This window comes from Eublepharis macularius, chromosome 3 (genome assembly GCF_028583425.1).
Source record: "Eublepharis macularius isolate TG4126 chromosome 3, MPM_Emac_v1.0, whole genome shotgun sequence".
In the NCBI taxonomy this organism is placed as follows: domain Eukaryota; kingdom Metazoa; phylum Chordata; class Lepidosauria; order Squamata; family Eublepharidae; genus Eublepharis; species Eublepharis macularius.
Window position 1 is genome coordinate 47,733,111 of NC_072792.1, and position 14,432 is coordinate 47,747,542.

At 46.6% G+C, this 14,432-nt stretch overlaps 2 protein-coding genes across 4 annotated transcripts in view; one reads left to right on the forward strand and one right to left on the reverse strand.

Annotated features, from left to right (window-relative positions):
- Positions 1-610: 610 nt before the first annotated feature.
- On the reverse strand, positions 611-7,186 carry SOWAHC (sosondowah ankyrin repeat domain family member C). Its single transcript, XM_054973178.1, has one exon. It carries the CDS (start codon positions 6,947-6,949, stop codon positions 5,393-5,395), a length of 1,557 nt encoding a protein of 518 aa, XP_054829153.1. The 5' UTR covers positions 6,950-7,186; the 3' UTR covers positions 611-5,392.
- The window catches only part of SEPTIN10 (septin 10), a 54,240-nt gene continuing 46,499 nt past the window's right edge, over positions 6,692-14,432 (forward strand). For 2 of the 3 annotated variants that reach the window (XM_054973179.1, XM_054973180.1), the window contains exon 1: positions 7,499-7,617. In XM_054973179.1, coding sequence (XP_054829154.1) covers positions 7,588-7,617 — 30 coding nt within the window. In that variant the 5' untranslated portion in view covers positions 7,499-7,587. Of the gene's footprint in view, positions 6,716-7,498; positions 7,618-14,432 lie in introns of those variants that run through there. The other variant, XM_054973182.1, reaches the window with a different exon arrangement.

Genomic DNA, 14,432 nt, shown 5'->3' on the forward strand with positions numbered 1-14,432 from the left:
TAATTCATCACCTATTAGAGCTGTTGCGATCACTGAACTTATCTTATATACATTTGAGCTTTATACAGAAATGTCAGGATGTACTTCTTGCATTTCACAGGCTTTTGATCAGACTGTTTACCATTGTAAACATACCATACTCTATGCCCTGTATGTATAATCTGCCAAGTACTACGTGCTTTACGTACCTGATTAAGTGGGCTCTAGTGCAAAGAGAGAAGACTAATCTTAGTAGTACAATTGAAAAATGGTATTTTTAAAATTTGTACAAGGACAGTGATAGTCTTGCCCACACTTAGACTAACAGTGCAGTCCTAAACAGGGAACACTTTTCTAAACCTGCAACTTCAATGGACTTCAAAGGGTGTAACTCTATTTAGGACTGCACAGGAAGAAACTTTTGTGATCTCTCATCTGCACTTTAGGGATCTCCAGAAGCATGCAAGGTTGCCCCGATGGAGATATTGTCAAGCACTAGTTGTCTACCAAACTTCTTGGTTATTATGAGAAAAAAGCCAAACCAATGACTCCTTTTAACAAATTCAAGCAGTACCAATTTACAAGTTATTATAAAAAACTACAGCCACAAGAACACCAAGAAAAACATAACTTGATAAAAACTATGACACTTTTATTTCAGTAAAAGCTTTTGCAGTCACTCACTCATCCAGGCACCTACAGTTTGAAACATAGCTGTGTCCTTAAGAGTTCAAGATAAGGTTAACAAAAGTTACAGCTTAATCCTATGCATATTTACTGGGAAATAAATCCCTTGTACTTTGGATGGACATTCTAAGATTACACTCAATCTCATTTTCAGAAAGGAATAGCTAAATGGACACCTTTTCTATGAAGTTGCCATAAAAGTGCTCCTGTTTTGTACCACCATAAAATCGCATGTTCTGCACATTATCCACATTGGTAGTTTTTTGCACCAGTTAGATCCTAAGTACCAATACAAAATGGTTTCCTTTAAAAAGTTTTTGATGTCAGAAACATACAAAGACAAAATGCAGCCCATATAAAGAAAGTGAAATAAATGAGTAAACAAAAGGATTCCTGTTTCGGGAATTACCTGGTGCATAACATAAGTACATAGAATGGGGCTGAAGTAGAACAGTGCTAGTTTTTTCTACATCAGATTGTGCAACTGACTTGTTAAGTCTATCTGACTTCTGTGGAACATACTACTAGTAAGAATGGGTATACTGTCATCTACAAGTATACGGTTCTGATAAATGAAAAGATATCAAGACCTCAAAATGACACCCCCCCCCCCACCACAGAGATGGGGAAAAGAGCACCTTGCATATAAAAACAAAACCAGGGCACTGAGGGTGGATTTGCAAGTGAGTTTTTAGAATTAGGCTCTTATATTTACTACTGGCTTTTATTAAGATGGTTTTGTAATGTCTTGAAGTATAATGTGATGAAGCATTATATCATAATAATGACCAAGTCCTGGCATCACTAGTTTAATACAAAGCCCTTCAGTGAACAAAAGTTATTGAAATTGCTATAACAAAACAAAGATATCCTTTCTAAGAATCTAAAGGATAAAGTATTTCTTTATGATGAAGAAACTGAGACTAACAGCATATACAAGCTTTCAGACATACCATTAAGATCAACATTTCAACAGACAATACTTACAAAAATACAACCTTGAGTCAACTATATCAATAGTTTACCTATGTAGATAGACAATATTTAAAAAATAGAATGGTTTAGGAACATGTTCCTCTTGGAGGTCATGTAGGAAATCTAATGTTGGCAATATTCAGGTTATTTTAATCTGTAGTAAAGATGTTCTACTCTGGACACTGTTCTGCACTGCAGAAATGCCAAACTATATTATTTGCTACAAGATTAAACATCTAGTGCTAATAGTGCAGACTGACACTTTGGAACATTTACATTGCTACAATAAGTTACATGGGGGCAGAAAGCTAGAGCTGCCACTGGCCTCCATCATACTGAAATGTGAGCAGAAGTGCTCAATATGCTCTTTTTACAATTTAAAAAAAGGCACATGTAAATATAGCTTATAAATTAAAAGAATGCCTTTACATTTCTTCTAGCTTGTATGTATTAAAAATACTTGTGCAGTGTGGCAGATTGTATATTAAATTGTTTCTTATTATTAATTTCTTCAAGCAAGGGTTTTAGACTGTACCAGTTCACATTTAGGAGCAGTTTCACTTCAATGTAAATAAACTTGTCAGACTCCAATTGGCATGGTTTTGGATGAGTTAATTACCAAGTTTCCTATCATTCCTTGTGTAAACTGTATTAAAATATAAAGCTATCAACACAAAAAGAGCAAATGAGCACCCTGTGCATTGCTGGACAAATGCATGGTGACGATCTGACTGGCAGCAATTATGGCACTGCTTATTCAGACAACTTCAGACATTACTTCAAACGGATATACAAAACAGCAGCCGAAGCTGCACAAATGTCATTACCATGCCTCTTTCGTAATATCCCAAAAGAAAAGATGCAAATGCATAATCCCTGCATCTTATTTTTTCAGCATAACGTCTGAATAGTTGCAGTGACATTGGGAGAGGGCTTGTGTAATCTGCTTCGCTATTTACACAGCCTAAGCTACAGCTGCTTTCAGAAGCAGAGTTCTTTAGAGTCATGATCTTGGAACACCTTCCCAACTACTTTCAAATCAGTGTAAAACTACCAATTCCAAATATCTGACGAGCTAATTGACAAACATGCTTTAGCAAGTCTTGAATTTTATTTGTCAGCACTTGACTTTCATATTCATATCAGCAGCATCTGAGGGCCAGCCCCAATATCCTTATTCTTGTACAGAAAGTGCTAAAACAAGTCTGTCATTTTGGGTTTTGCAGAAATTGCTGACTTTGGAATAGTGAGAATATCTTTTCATGTCAGAGTCTAAGATATTAGTATCTCTTTAAACTAAAATACAAAATATCTAAAGTTTCGAGTGAGAAGTAACATTTGCTGAATAACAGAAGTTTATGCTAAAAATTTACTAATTAAAGAAAATAAATCTGTTTAGCAACTTTTACTTGCCAAGTTTGACTCAAGTTAAAGACGCCTTCTAAAACATTCTGTAACAACTTTACCAAACATAATCCATGTGCTTTTGGATTTTCATATGCCAATTGTTGTATATGAGCATTTGCATGTGCATGCACATATGCCTGCAGCAGGGAAAACATTCTGTATCCAGTGACAGGCTAAAGCACTCAGAAAACACAGTTTCTTAAATGTGCAGATTTGTAAACTGTGCACAGTGCGTCCCTAAGTGCAATGCTCTGCATCAGGCTTCTTCCTGCTGCTCTCCTGGTGAGCATTTCTCAAAGTGCAGGAAAAAGCATTTAATGAGAACACAACACAGAATATTTCGTACTATCTCTATGAATCATTCCTGCTCACACCTTCTAGCATGAGATTCTTTCCATGGATGAATTACCTTCAGCATAGGGTTTTACTGAACAAATTAATGGTTAAATAGATGAGCATTAGTCTTAAAGACAAACCCAAATGGAAGATGTTTATAGTCACTGATTTAGTACGCAAGATTGTTTCGATGCAGAGTCTTTAGTAGTAATTGCCAGCTAAGACTCAGTGCTTTGTCTTGCACAGGTATCCCAATGTCAAGCAAGAACTCTTCTTTCATGTAACTGGCAAAAGGGAAGTCCTTCTGCCCACACGAAAACTGCTGTAATGCAACTCTTCGCAGTAAGAAATCCGTATCATGCACATTATTCTTACAATTCAAAATAATTTGTTTCACCTTAATTGAACAGTTGGTCAGATCTGTCTCCAGCATATTTAGGCTTAAGTTTGTACACTTTGTACCTCCACTCCCAAGAGATTATGCTCAATAGGTAAATAATTTTCAAGGATTACAATCCAGATGGATAAAAAAATGTACCTTTTGAATAGCTTTAGGGTACGATCAGTATTCCACTAAAGTTGACTCCCAGTGGCTTAGTCATACACTTGGCCTATATATCATATTGCTTTTTTTTTTAAAAAAATCCTTTTACATGTGCATTCAGTAGAACATGCCTGGGGTAAAATTAGAAGTTACCAGGAAAATAATGGAATGCTATTGCCATATCTCATAATACCAGCACAGGAGACAATATGCAGGAAAGAAGGGGATGTTTCTCATTTCCCATATATTCATGATCCAGGTAAAGAGCTCTTTCTCCCATTCAGTTTAAATTTTTTTCTGTCCCAAGCTAGGCTAAGGAAAACCTCAAGGGGAGGGGAGAACTGGCAAGTGCAGGAAGGTCTGGCAGTCATGCAGGCTTCCCCTATCTGTCTGCTAAGCCCTTACCATAAGAAGAAACAGTACACACCATTAGGAGCTGTAATTTAGTTGTAAAAGCAGTCATGGTATTGGGGGGGGGAGGGATATATATCAGTTGTGACAACTGAAGGTGGGTGGATTAAGTCTTCCTCCCTCACCATTTTTCAAGTTGCTTCTAGCTCCAGTATTGGCGAAAGGGAGAGGGCAGATATCTCTAGTAATTGTTTCCCTATCAGGGATAAAGCAACCTAAAGGTGGGAATTTTCAACCAAGAAAAGAATATTCTTTTCCCAGCACTGCAGCCCTGAGCCATACTAGGAATCACCACTCCCTATTACTTTCAGCCAAATTATACAACTAAAAGAACTGATCATTGATACCCAATGTTATGTGCAGTTTACAAAATGTAGTGCATTCCATTTTCAGCAACATGGGATTGAGACAATGCATTTGCTGTGAATGCATAATTTTGCTCTTTTAGACCTAGTTCTTGCTAGAAGTGACAACTGTTGTATCGGCTGCATATCTGACACATGATTGAATGCTTCTCCATACAAACAAAAGTGCCCCCCCCCCCTAGAAAATGAATAAAATCTCCCCAATGCTGGGAAGAAAATGTTTGCACTGAGAGTTTTTTTAAAAGGGAGAAACATTCTCTCTCACCATGATTCAGACATGGTGCAGCCAGACACGATACAACCACAATAAGAAGTATGTGTGACCTCCAAAAATAGCAGCTCTTTGTACTGTACCAGTGTACATAAGGTTAACAAAACATGTTAAACACAGAACTCCAACAGTTAGAAGTAGTCAAACCATACACACCCACATTTTAAAGCAAATTGGCTCCATCAGTTAAGTGATCCATTAGAACTTGCGCTCCAGCCACCATTGTACATATAACCGGGGTAAACATTAGTCTCATGAAACACATCCACAATGTTTATCCTATTTAGCCTGTCTAGCAACTAAAGGCATTGCAGGCGGAGAGACTATCCTCAAACAACCCAATCCAGGCAAAAGAAGTGGTCCTCGAGGTATTCAAGCACCCTTCCCTAAACCAGGTGTTAACAAATAAGAACTGTTTCATCCAAACACATTGGATTTGGGTCTCAGCTTGAAGGAGGACTTCAGGGACTTTTCTTCTTGACCTTCCTCCTCAGGATCCCCCCGGAAAGAAGGGGTAGTGTGGATAATCTGGGTGCGGAACCGGATTTTGTTCAGCCGGGGTTTGATCCTGGCACTGCCAGAACTTTTCCGGCTCAGTTCTTTGCCCTTGCCTGGCACTCCCATCCCGTCCGCCTCCCCTTCTTCTCCGTGGTGGTGGTGGGAGAGCTTGTAGGTGATGAGGTTGGACGGGAGCACCTTAGAGAGCCTCCATCGGCCGCTGCCATTCGTAGCCCCGCCGTCCGCCTCGTCCTGCAGGGCCCCAACCAGGCTGCGCACCTCCTCGGCCGTACCGCGGCTCAGGTAGTGCCAGGCCTTGCGGCCGCTGTAGTCCCGAACGTCCACGTCGGCGTCGTAGGCGCCCACCAGCAGCTTGACCACCTCCAGGTGCCCGTGCATGGCGGCCAGGTGCAGCGCGGTGTAGCCGCAGCTGGTGCGCGCGTTGACGTTGACTGGCAGGCGGTGCCGGTGGGCGAAGTTGACCAGCAGGGCCAGCAGCTCGTGGCGGCCGTGCTTGGCGGCCCAGTGCAGGCAGGTGAAGCCGGTGATGAAGTCCCGCTTGGCCAGCAGCGCCGGCTCGCAGCTCAGCAGGCCCTCCAGGCTCTCCCAGCGCCCGTCCGAGGCGCACAGCATCCAGGCGTGCTCCAGCGGGTCCAGCGCAACCGACCCGCTGGTCGAGCCGCCGCTGCTGCTCTCCTCCTCGGCCGACGAGGAGGCCAGCGAGGCGCTGTCCGAGTCTCTGTCTCGGCCGGCGCCGCCGCCGCCGCCGCCTCCTGCCCGCGGGAGCCAGCCGCCGCGCTTCAGCTGAGGGGAGCTGCCCATCACGCGCTCGCGGAGGTTCTTGCGCCCGCACCTCGGCGTCGCAGGCAGCCCGGCGAAAAGGGGCGGAGGCGCGGCCAAGCTCGGCAACGAGTCCTCAGGCGGGGCCGCCTCCTCCTCCTCCTCCTCAGCCACGCCACCTTCGTGCCGCCCCGGCTGCCGGGCAGAGGGCCGCTTCTCCTCGTCTCCCTCCTCAGCGCCCGGGGAAGGGGGCGGCGGGGCCTCAGGCTCCCTTTGTGAGGGGCTGTCTGTGGCGGCAGCGGCCCTCTCCCCCTCCGCCGCATCCTCCCTCGCCTCAGGCGCAGCATCCCCGCCGCGGTGGCTCCTTTCAGGCGAGAGGCGCGGAGGCTCCGAGGCCAGCTCGGGGACTCCTGAGGCGTCATTGGCGGCCGCCGCCGCCTTGGGTCCGGCGATGCCACTCCGGTACTTCTTGCGCAGCTGCACGTACTTGGCCCCGGAGCCGGGCTCTTGCTTGACGATGGCCACGGCGTTGACCATCTCCTTGAAGCGCTCGCGGGCCCGGGCGCGGCGCTCGGGCTCCGGCGAGCTGAGGAAGCCGCGAAAGTGGTCCAACAGGTCCGCGTTGCGCGCGCGCCCGCCCCGCTCGGCAAGGAAGCGCAGCACCGCGTCCTGCTGGAGCTCCGGCGACGCAGCCATGCCCGCCTCCTTTTCCTTCTCTTGCCCGCGGGGCCCTCAGCACGGAGCCCTTCGCTCCCTCCTATGCGACATCGTCTCGCCCGTTCCCGCGCCCGCAGCTACGCCGCCCAAAGAGTCCCCGGCGGCATCGCCCGGCTCAAATCACAACAGCAGCGACGCCTCTACCTCCCTCCGCCTCCCGCCCAGCCATCAGTATAGGCTCCTGTCCCCGCCTTTCCTTCCCACGTGACAGCCAACCCCGAGAGGCAAGGGAGGCGGCGCCTTAGAAGCAGAGTTTTAAATGAAGCTCCCCCCAGCCGCCTCAGGCTATTAATTCATCCCACCTCGTTACGAAAAGCTCCGCCTCTCGGTTGGGTTGGGGGGCGACGACGACGAATACGCCCGTTTCGCAGTGATCCCGCCAGTTGACAGCTAAGCCCCGCCTTTCTCACTCTCTCCTCCTATCGGAAGGCGGCTGGCTAAGAATCGGTCCCGCCTCTCTGTGCGCGAGGCCTCTGGTTGTCGCCGGCTACATTCCAGCCGTTGGGATTGGGGTCGGCGGTTGTGCGCTCGGCTCGCCCCCCCCCCCCGCCTCCTCGTGCCCGCTGTCCCCCCGCCTTTCGCCACTGGTGGTATGTTTTAGGCAGTACCTCCTACATATGGCTTTCTCCGACGAGGCTCGGCAGCTGGTGAGTCCCGATCGAGTGAGTGAGTGAGTGGAGGGGGAGAGCGGGGTCGGCAGCGGCCCCTCTCGGGCCAGGCTCCTCTCTACTCTTAATTCCAGAGGGGGGCCCATTCATCCCAATGGGACTCGTGCGACAAAAAGGGTGGTTTCGTAAGGCTTTGAGCCCCGCAGAACTAGATGCGGTGCCTGAGGATTTGAAAGGACTCTACGGGATTGGGCTGTCAGTTGCCCGCAAGGCCAAAGCGGTGCGGTCGTAATGGGTTCCTTCCCCCGGTAACTTCCCTCTTTATGCCTTTCCGGGGAACAATCCTGCAAGCGTCCCTTTCTTTTGCTGGGGCGCCTTTTTCCCGGCCTGTGGTCGCCCGCGAAGGCGTGCATCTTCCTACTCTCCAGACAAAAAATTAGCCTCCTTCTCTTAAAGACAAGGAGCAGAAAGAGTCAGGGCGCCCACCTCCGCTGAACCCCCAAACTTCTCCTTATTGCCTCTCCCACAAACGAAAATAAGTGTGCTGCTTACCACAGTAAGTTGCACTCCAGCAACCCCGATTGTATGCATGTTTACTTGGAAGTAAGTCCTGCTGGCTAGAATGGGACTTATTCCCAAATTAAGCAGTTTAGAAGATTTCAGCTGAAATGCTGCAAGAAATGGGTTAATAACACCCCCCACTCCAATCTTATGCAATAAGTATATATCACATATGTGCCGAAATTGTTGCTCCCTCAGTGGTTTTTCCTTTAAAAAAAAAGCCTTCTGGTACAATGTATTGTCGAAGGCTTTCACGGCCGGAGAACGATGGTTATTGTGGGTTTTCCAGGCTGTATTGCCGTGGTCTTGGCATTGTAGTTCCTGACGTTTCGCCAGCAGCTGTGGCTGGCATCTTCAGAGGTGTAGCACCTCTGTCTTTTGGTGCTACACCTCTGAAGATGCCAGCCACAGCTGCTGGCGAAACGTCAGGAACTACAATGCCAAGACCACGGCAATACAGCCCGGAAAACCCACAACAACCATCCTTCTGGTACAGTTACAGGTCAGCTGTATTGTGTTATAACATTGTGGAACTTCGTGGACTAGAGCATCTCATTCTGTAAGATGCCATTTTCTTAACCCCATGGCTTCTAAGGAGTATTATGTTATTCCCCACGTTATTCTTGCAGAACTCTAGTTTCCATGGTTACTCCTACTTTATAGTTTTTCATCAGATAATTCTTACGTCTTCTGCTTGTTGCTCTATGATGAATAACTGAGTTCTTCCATCTTTTCCATACTTTTTATCACCCCGTGTCAGTGCTATTTCATCCAACCAAACAGATCTTTAGTGAGTGTAGCTTAATCTCAGGCATACTTTCTTGGAAGTAAGTCCTATTTAACAGAGTGGGGATTGTTTCTGAGTAAGCATATACAAAATCAGGATGTAAGCTTCTTCAAACCTAGATCCTACACCAGCACCTAAGGTGGAGTTCTTCAAATATTATACTTCTCCATGCAGAAAGATTGCCTGCATATAGAAAATGAAATTTCAGAGAGAAAACCAGGTTGTAATCCTTCTCCTATGACATTTAAGTTTTGCTTTGGGTGCTTTTTGTTTGTGTGTATGGAGAACATTTAATCATATAAATCCCTGTAGTCTGAAGTGATGCACTGAAGAAACAATTTCCTTCCTTATCTGTTCTTTGTGCTACTCTGGGTAAGTATTAGTAATGATCAGCTTTCTTGCATATGTCAAATTTATCATTTGAACCCACAAAATATGCAAAAAAATGTTCACTTTGTGATACAACAATAAACTTCGGTGGTGATTTGGGTATGTGCTGAAACAGCTAGATGACTTCCACAGCACAAGCCAGACACTGCGTGGATGCAGTCAGCACACATTCACAACATGTTTATTTATTCAAAATGGGTCTCATTTACAGATGTGAGATTTATGAGTAACATCTTATCATATAATAATTTGTACTGTGATTTCTTCTGTACCCCCTATGTAGGGGCCATAGCTTAGTGGCAGAGCATCTGATTTGCATGGAGAAGGTCAGTACCTGGTTAAAGGCCTGAGACCCTGGAGAACCAGTTCCAGGCATGGTAGATAATACGGCTCTTGAGACTCCAAAGATCTGGCTTTGTATAGCATCTTTTTCGGTGTGTATCCTGCTTTTGCAAGCATTGTGCTATATACCATAAGTGGGCTATGCATAACCACCTCTTGTCTTAAAAGAAAGCAAATTACACTCCATCTGTTCCTTGACTTCAGGTGCCTTTTCTATCTGTAACATTCTCATTACTGTGCAAGCTATAAAATGCTGTGGGTTTTTCTTTTTCGAGCTTTGAAGAAGTAATAGTGACTGTGTTGCATGGTATAATAGCATGTTTAGGGACCACTGTAAATAATGCAATACATCAGGAAAAGTGTGAACATTACAAACATTAACTTCCAGTTAATGTTTGTGTAGCTTTCTTTCTCTAAAGGTCTTTGTTATTTATTAAAGAGAAATAAATTAAAGATTACAAATATCTATAGGATATTAAGACAGTTCCCCATATTACAGCTTTAATTCACTGGAATGTTTCTACCAGTCACTGCCTTTCCCAGATATGGGGTTGGTGTTTGGAAGGATTTCTATGTCTTAAAGGCATAACACAAAGAGTGATCAGCTCATGCTTTGTTCATTTTGCCAAACTTTTGTTTCCTGATCTTCAGCTTCTGTTCACGTTAAATGGGCATCATGTTCCATCATTGGGCCTTTGCCTGAACTAGCTGAAGAGCCTTGGGGTTATCTGCACGGGCAAATCAGCATGCTTAAATATATATTTCTAAGGCTGCACTCTAATAATAACATACTTAGTAAACCGCTCTGAGTGGGCATTAAGTTGTCCCGAAGGGCAGTATATAAATCGAATGTTGTTGTTGTTATTAATATACCCTTATTCCCAGGGCCGGCGCGCCCATGGAGGCCAGGTAGGCAGTGGCCTCGGGCGCGCGGGCACTGGAGGGGCTCTGGAGGGGGTGTTGGGGGTGGAGGCACGCGCAGTGAAGCTGGCATGACTGGGCTGCAGCTACTGCTGCAGCCAGCCAGCCAGCCCCTTGCTGCCGCCGCCACCCGGGCGCAGCCTCTGTGTGCCGCTTGAGCCCCGCTGCCGCCGTCATACGCCCCAGCCGCGCGCAGCCTCCGCGCACTGCCCCTGCAGCGGCTTGCAGCTTCTGCTCCCAGCTGGGGCACGTGGCGGCGGCGGTGGAAGCACGGGGCTGGCTGGCTGCAGCAGCAGCTGCAGCCAGCCACCCTAGCTCCTCTGCGCACTCCTCCACCCCAGCCGGGCGTAGAAGCCGTGAGCTGCTGCTGGGGCAGCGCACGAAGCAGCCGCCGCGCGCCGCTCCAGCAGCAGCTCACAGCTTCTGCGCTCGGCGGTCCTCTGCGTGCCGCCCAGCCCCCCTGCGGCGCATGATGACGTCTGCGATGACATCATCACCGCGCGCAGAGCGTGTGCACGCCGCCGCAGGCGCCAAAACCTCTGGCACCGGCCCTGCTTATTCCCAAGGAAGTTCCATTGAAGTCAGTGGGATTACCTGTTTAGTTATCACATTATTGGGCTGTCATCCCACATGCACTCGCCTGAAAAAGAGTGGATAGAATTAATCCAGTCTGTTAATGTAATATAAGATCTTAAACCTTACTCTTGTAATTTTTGAAAATGGAATTGTGACTATCAAACACATTGACCTGGTTCAGATGTAATGTAATAATCAAACCATGGTTTGGCTGTTGGGTTCCAGCCTTGGGTTCATCTGCTGCAATCCAGAATTGGAAATCCACAGTTTGAAGTGCCTATTCTACAATTCTACTTTAGAGGTCAAGAGCAAACCATAATCTGGCAGTTCTGATGTAACTGCAGGCTTTGGTTTGTCTGAACCAGATTTCTAGAAATCAATTGGAGCAAGCTAGATGAGGGGGGAAGAGGTAAGAGATAGAACCATGAAGCATAAGAATTGACATGAGATTACACATTATAAATGACATACTGAGGCTGTAATCCTATCGTGCACTTACCTGGGAGTATGCCCTGTTGAATAAAGTGGGATATATTTCTACTTAAATTTGCATATGAATGCAGATATGTGGGTGAGATCCTTCGTAACTTTTTCCTCCCAATCCATTTTTCATCTTAAAATTGTTACACTCTAGCAACTTTTACTCCTACTGGGGAAAACATATGCAAGAATATCCATTATCTTTTCCCCATTGGGACGAAAAGCAGCTTGGGAGGCATGATTTTCAGTGGGAAGCCAGAATGTGGGAGAAAGATTGAGAAACCCTTTAAACTGCAGACCCAGCTATTGCATTCTCTAAAACATGTTTTTTTATTTTATTTTATTTATACCCTGCCCTACCCGCAAATGGGTTCAAGGTGGCTAACAACAAGAAAATACATCATACGTTAAAACTGTATACAAATATCTAAAAACAACACTTTAAAAAAACCTAATATACAGAACTGGTGCCATGAACAATACAGGCTACAATAAATACCTAAAAACCATGGATATAGCTGTGGCACAGGCCCAGGGTAGCCGCCAGCAGAGCACAGGATGTGGTGGGCAAGAACGGTACAGTTTGCTTGCTTTCAACCAAAGGCCCAGTGGAACCCCTCCATTCTGCAGGCCCTGTGGAACTGTAACAGTTCCCGCAGGGCCCAGATCTCAGTTGGGAGTGTAATCCTCCAGGTTGGAGCCAGGGCTGAAAAGGCCTAGGCCCTGGCCCTGGTTGAGGCCAGATGAATGTCCTGTGGGCTAGGGACCACCAAGAGCTGCTTATCCACAGAGTGGAAGGCCCTGTGGGGGAAATAGTGGGCGAGGCAATCCTGCAGGTATGCAGGCTCCAGTCCATAAAGGGCTTTGAACAGTAAAACCTTGAACTGGATCCAGAACTGAAATGGGAGCTTGTGCAGCTGGCACAGCACAGGATGGATGTGTGCCCAAAATGGTGTCCCAGTAAGGATACATGCTGTTGCTTCTGGACCAGTTGTAACTTCAGGGTCAAGCCCAAAGGCAGCCCAGCATGAAGCAAGTTACAGTAATCCAGCCTGGAGGTGACCGTCACATGGATTACTGAAGCCAGGTCCTAGGGCAAGAGATAGGGCACCAATTGCCTGACCTGCTGGAGATGGGAAAAGGCAGATCTGGCAATGACTGTGATCTGGCCTCCATAGAGAGCATGGCATCCAGGAACTTGCCCAGGCTCTTTGCTGTCAATGAAGGCTGTAATGGCACGCTGTTGAGGGTTGGGAGCCAGGGTCCCACGCCCATCACCCCACAACCAAGGTACAGAACCTCCATTTTCAGAGGATTCAACTTCAAGCAACTCTGTCGCAACCATTCCACCATGGCATTCAGACCTTCAGGCAAGGAATCTGGGGCGGTATATAACTGGCCGTCCATCAAGAAATAGAGCTGGGTGTCATCCTCATACTGGTGACAACCCAGCCCAAAGCTATGAGCCACCTGGGCGAGGGGGAACTTATAGATGTTAAACAGTATCAGGGAAAGAATCATCTCCTGAGGAACGCTGCACATCAAGGAATGGCGGGTGGACATTTGTTCCCCAAGCACCACACTTTGTCTCCCACCGTGGAGGAAGGAGCCCAGCCGTTGCAAGGCTATCCCATGAATCCCCAAAGCAGCAAGGCAGTGGGTCAAAAGATCATGATCGACCTTGTCAAATGCTGCCGTAAGATCTAAGAGTACCAGAAACGCTGATCCGCTCTGATCTGGGTGTTGCTGCAGATTGTCCGTGAGGGTGACCAGAGCTGTCTCTGTACCATGGTGAGGCCAGAAACCAGATTGGAATGGGTCCAGACAGGTTCTAAAGATTTTTTCTTTAATAAGGGCTGCACCACTGCCTCCTTAAATGAGTCTGGGAACATTGTGGAACTCAAAGACAGGTTGATGATGTCAGCTAAAGGAGCTCAGATCCCGACATTGCTGGTTTTCAATAGCCATGACGGGCACGGGTCCAGCAGGCATGTGGTAGATTTCACCAGCACACAAGATCCTGTCTACCTTTTCCTGGGTGAATGGCTTGAAGTTATCAAGGATCAGCTCTGAAGATGGCCAAGGGGCCTCCATTTCACATACCGAATCAACTGTCGTTGGCAAGTCCTGGTGGAGCAACAAGATCTTATCCATGAAATAGCTCCCAAATGCCTAATGCCAAATTCATATTTTTCTGAGTCCCCTGGGAAAGACATATCAAAACCAAATCACTCTAGATAATTGTACTGGGTGAGAGCTAGTGGATGCAATGGAAGCTGCATAGTAATCCTGCTTTTCTGCTTTCACTATAATCTCATAGGCTTTCGTAAATGTCCTATAAGATTTTCTTGATGCTTCATCATGGATTAGCTGCCACACTCGCTCTAGCTGCCCTGTCTCAGGTCCTGGTTCAACTACCATAGCGCCTAAGTGTACCAGGGGGTCACAGGGAGTGCAGGGGGCAATGGGGAGCAATCTCATTGATGGCTTCAGATAAATGGGTATTCCAGTCCTCTATTAGCTCATCCAATGAGCTGCCAGGGGGCATTGGACCCCACAGAGCATTCTGGAATCCAGTCGAATCCATCAGACTCTGCGGGCAAACATAAATCAGCTCATCGCCCAGACAGTGGGAGCAATCAAGGTGCCCAGGCGAGCATTTACTTAAATGAATTCTGTGCCAGCTTTTGGAAGCTTGGCAGTTTACAAATACTTATTAATAATTGATAGAATACTCAATAAAATTACCTATACCATAGCACTACTATTTTAAAGGAACTGTAAAAGCAACCTAGCA

Bases quoted from the DNA above. Each gene is read 5' to 3' on its own strand.
- SOWAHC (XM_054973178.1), bottom strand. From the start codon at position 6,949: ATGGCTGCGTCGCCGGAGCTCCAGCAGGACGCGGTGCTGCGCTTCCTT.